Below are 4258 nucleotides of genomic sequence, written 5' to 3' on the forward strand. Positions count from 1 at the left end.
AACAAAACTCCATTGATGCCAGATAATTGCTGAAGAACAAGTAATCCAATACCAACCTGTATGACCTCAGTTAGCAAAGAATGCTTGACTTTTTGGATAAATGACAATAAGTGCTGGGAAGAAAGGATTTAGAAAAGAAATTATACAACATCATATTATACCATTAAAGGGAACCAATATCTTTTCCTCTTTAGGTNTGCAAATCGNATTGCAGCTCTTTTTCCTNTTGAAGCCACAGATCTCTAGAAAAGCAAAATGATGAGCAGTGCATGTTTCAGAACACATTCCAAAATCTTAGTTGCACCTGGAAAAATTTAGCCACACAACAATGACCCAAAAAAATACCTTAATTTCATAAACTTCAACAGATATGTCAGTGTCAAATCCTCTTAACACTTGCAAAGAAGTCTCAAACTCATCCGTCATCCCCATCTTGGCCTATACTTCCCCACCAATCGGGGAGAATAAATAACATAAAGGAAAAGCATAAAGATAATCAGTTGTGAGAGTATAAAACGCCTTGCCGTCCTTTTCTGAAAGGAACAAGTATTTTAGAAAAGATTAAAAGTACAGAAATTCAATCAGCATAATGCATGACTTATCCATACCAACCATCTGGGGGATTCCGGTATGAAAAATAACCCTGGTATTAATACTGTACAAGGCAAAATTCCTGCAGCAGAACATAAAATATCTTTGGTTATTATTTAGTTTGCAGAAACCACGTAAATATATGCTCTACAAATTAACGTTTAGAAAGAGAAAACCACAATCTAATAAACCTTTCGTAACTTCATAAGAACATCATGTAGCAGACACTTCAAAACTGTAGTCATGTGTCATAAACATGTTGGACATGTTATGAGACACAGTTTGAATACTTATAACTTCATGTTACATTTTGTTTACATTTACTTGTAGACGTATTGCACTAATATAAAATATTAATTAGAAAAATTATAGCATTTATGTCAATAATAACTCATGATCATTCTTAAAATAAAACTCCCTCTTTTGATTTAAAATTTGTATTTTATGGTAATTTTATATGTTTAAAATTATTGTCATATCTATGTTTTGCATCCCCAATCAAATTTTACTCCCCTATCCCATGGTCAACCATATTTTACTCCCCAATCAAATTATGTCATATATGATTAATCTTCCTTGTGTCTAAAATAAATATAGGGTAATATATTTATAATGTAAAATGATACAAGTATATATGGCAACCAAACATAAATATGGTAAATAGAAGATATTGTTAAAAAGAATATCAACAATATCAAACAACATCAAAAGTCTACATTTCCCTAATTAACATAAAACACTATATCTAACAAAATATATTTTTAGTCCCCAAATTGACACATAAATTAGAATTCGTCGTTATCTCAAACATTGATACAGTTTGGTCCTTAAACTTTAAAAAAATATATATATAGTCCTCCTAACCCAACTATCTTTAATTTTTGACATAAGTTTAGGGACTACAAACATATTTAATATTTTATTTCATTAATGTTGTTCATCTACTACACACACAAATTCTTATATTCATTTCTGTAAAAACGTGATGAAACTATTTTGTAACCAAGGTATCTAAGAGTTTCATTCATCCATCCTCAAACTCTGAGCCAAGTAAATAACTAGAACTTTACCTAAAATAGCAAGCACCCTCCAGTTGACAAAAAGACCCAACACATAAGCCAGTAGAATGCCAATTGTAACAGAGAGCTGAGCCAGAACAATTACAAAAAACATGACTATTAAACTGCAAATAAAACAATAAAATAAATAAAACTATGAGAATTGTTATGCTACAATAGATATCAACCTGGTTCACTGATCCAAGGCCACCTCTCATGTTTTCAGGGGAAATCTCAGCTATATATACTGGAACCTATCAAAAACAAAAGAACCAGAAGACAGAGAACACTTTCACTCAGTATTCTAACCAATAAGCCAAACCAATAGAAATGATTAAGACAGTTGGTCCAATTTACCACATAAGAGATTATCCCAACGCCAAAACCTTCCAACAACCTCCCCATAAACAAAAACGAGGAATCCTACAATGGCAACAAAACATTATTGGTTTACACAGCCATACACAGCCATAGCCACAGCATCAAAACCAAACCACTCGTACTTACTTTGGCAAAAGAAATAGCAAGCCACCCTATTATATTGGGAATTGCAGCAATCATCAACGACTGCAATGTTAAAAATTATGCCAAAAACCACCAATCACTCTTCATATTGATAGGTTTTCCTTTAAAATGTTGACCTCAAAAACACAACAAATAAGTAAACCAATAAAATACCCCTTTGCGGCCTATGTATTCAGCTATCTGACCACTTGCTATAGCCCCCACCATCGCTCCCACATTCGACAAAGATCCAAACAAAGAGAACTACAAAAAAAACTCAACATATTAAGCACCAAAACTTTAAAGCTAAACCATGGGAAATATAATCCAAAGAAAACACATATACATATACAGTAGCACCTCCGAAACCGAGAGCTTTAGATCGCGTACTATAGCCCCTTGCGTTGGAGAAGAATAACCACACTGTACCAAAAAAAATGTCAAAATAATTAAAAAAAATAGACCTTTTTTCTGTCCAACTCCTTTACCAATAATAACAGAACATTAACAATAATCATATCCAACAATAGATGAGGTGGACTGCATGAAACACACAAGATTCGTGCTCAATTAAATCTAAATTCTTTATCCTACTTCTTTTACTGATAGATACACTAGGAGGCAATCACAACGGCTGCGGACTAAGTTCTACTTGCAAATAATTTTCGTATTTTTATATCATGTTGAAACTCAAGAACTCTTGATAATTTCTCTAAGCTAAAAATTACCCATCGCCTTTAAACTAAAGAGGAATCTCTTTTCCAAGAATAAGTACAGCAGTAAATCTGACGATTGTGATAAAATCAAGCATGTGCACAATAAACGGTAAAAGTGAGAATCAAGTATATGCACAACTCTCGGTCTTTTCTTACTGTGAAGCCGAATTGGATAGGACCCAAGGCAACGATAAGGACGCAGAAGAGGACGGAGACAGCGCCTTCACGGATGACCTGAGTAGAGGATCCCATGATACTGGACTGCCGCGAACCCATCTTGTACCAACTCCCCGTGTGGAGAAACGGTTTCTGAAGATCCCTCGCATCTCCAGTCTCTTCCCTGAAACTCATCCTCAGCCTCCAACCAACCAGTTCCAACCAGTGGCACTCGAAAACTGAAACAAATTATTCTCGGACGCAGAAGATGTTCGCGAAAATGTCCCACAGGGGATTAGGATGTCGAACACCGCTTTGCCTGCTGTGCTGAGCTGTGACGTGAGTGAGAGACTCGAAGCGTCACGTTTCGGTGCTTAATTAAATTTGTCAATTCGGTCCACCAAACAGGGAATTATGTTGCTTTGGTTGCGTTAGTTTTGGCTTCGTGGTTTTAAAAATATCTGGTGGATCTCACTCGCTGCTGTTTTGGATTTTTGCACCCACTTACGGAACTCAATTATTCACTAATTTCTGCTTAAATGGAAATGCTAACAAATCATTTAAACATGACTGGCAGCTGAAACGTTTAGTCCATTTTGTTTCAATAATTTGCTTTTTTAAAATACAGTTTTAGCCTTTTAAATTTCAAAATTATTTTTTTTTAAATTATATTTTTACCTTTTTATAATTTGAAATTTATTTTTTCAATCCATCAACTCAACTGAATATTTTCGTTGTGTTTTTAACGATTCTAAATTGTTTATACGAATAACTTGTTATTAAAGGATTATAAATAAAAGTAACTAAAAGTTAAGGAATTAAAAGCGTATTCAAATCCTGTTGTATAAAACAATTTCGATAAATTATATGGTGTCTTAGTCTACTTTATATAATTTTTTTAATTATAATAAGTATTTTTATAATATCTATTAAAATTTCTTTTACTTTTAAATAAAATTTAGGTATTACTTTTTCGTCTCTTGAATGAAGATGGACATTTTGAGCGCCATGAAACCTTCTTCATAATAAACCATTGTTTAATATTTCATATAGGTTATGTTTGACACATCATTTCAATTATTTTATATATTTTTTTATTAGATGAAAACTTGTATTACTTTATTATCAATATTAAATAAACAAGTTTTGTATAGTAACTCTTTTTTGAAACCTACTATAAGCTGCAATTTTCAAAATGTTGACATTTCATATTTATTTTTATCTTTTCTTTAA

At 32.8% G+C, this 4258-nt stretch overlaps 1 protein-coding gene across 1 annotated transcript in view; it reads right to left on the bottom strand.

The window, feature by feature from the left end:
• LOC106769480 (sugar transporter ERD6-like 6) overlaps window positions 1-3459 on the bottom strand; it is a gene marked incomplete in the record, with an annotated part of 5475 nt that extends 2016 nt beyond the window's left edge. Inside the window, 10 exon segments of the mRNA XM_022782664.1 lie at window positions 162-242; window positions 346-438; window positions 609-673; window positions 1662-1737; window positions 1838-1903; window positions 2007-2072; window positions 2157-2216; window positions 2328-2417; window positions 2514-2576; window positions 3026-3459. Coding sequence (XP_022638385.1) covers window positions 162-242; window positions 346-438; window positions 609-673; window positions 1662-1737; window positions 1838-1903; window positions 2007-2072; window positions 2157-2216; window positions 2328-2417; window positions 2514-2576; window positions 3026-3220 — 855 coding nt within the window.
• Between the last annotated feature and the right edge of the window lie 799 nt (window positions 3460-4258).

This window comes from Vigna radiata, chromosome 7 (genome assembly GCF_000741045.1).
Source record: "Vigna radiata var. radiata cultivar VC1973A chromosome 7, Vradiata_ver6, whole genome shotgun sequence".
Classification (NCBI taxonomy): Eukaryota; Viridiplantae; Streptophyta; class Magnoliopsida; order Fabales; family Fabaceae; genus Vigna; species Vigna radiata.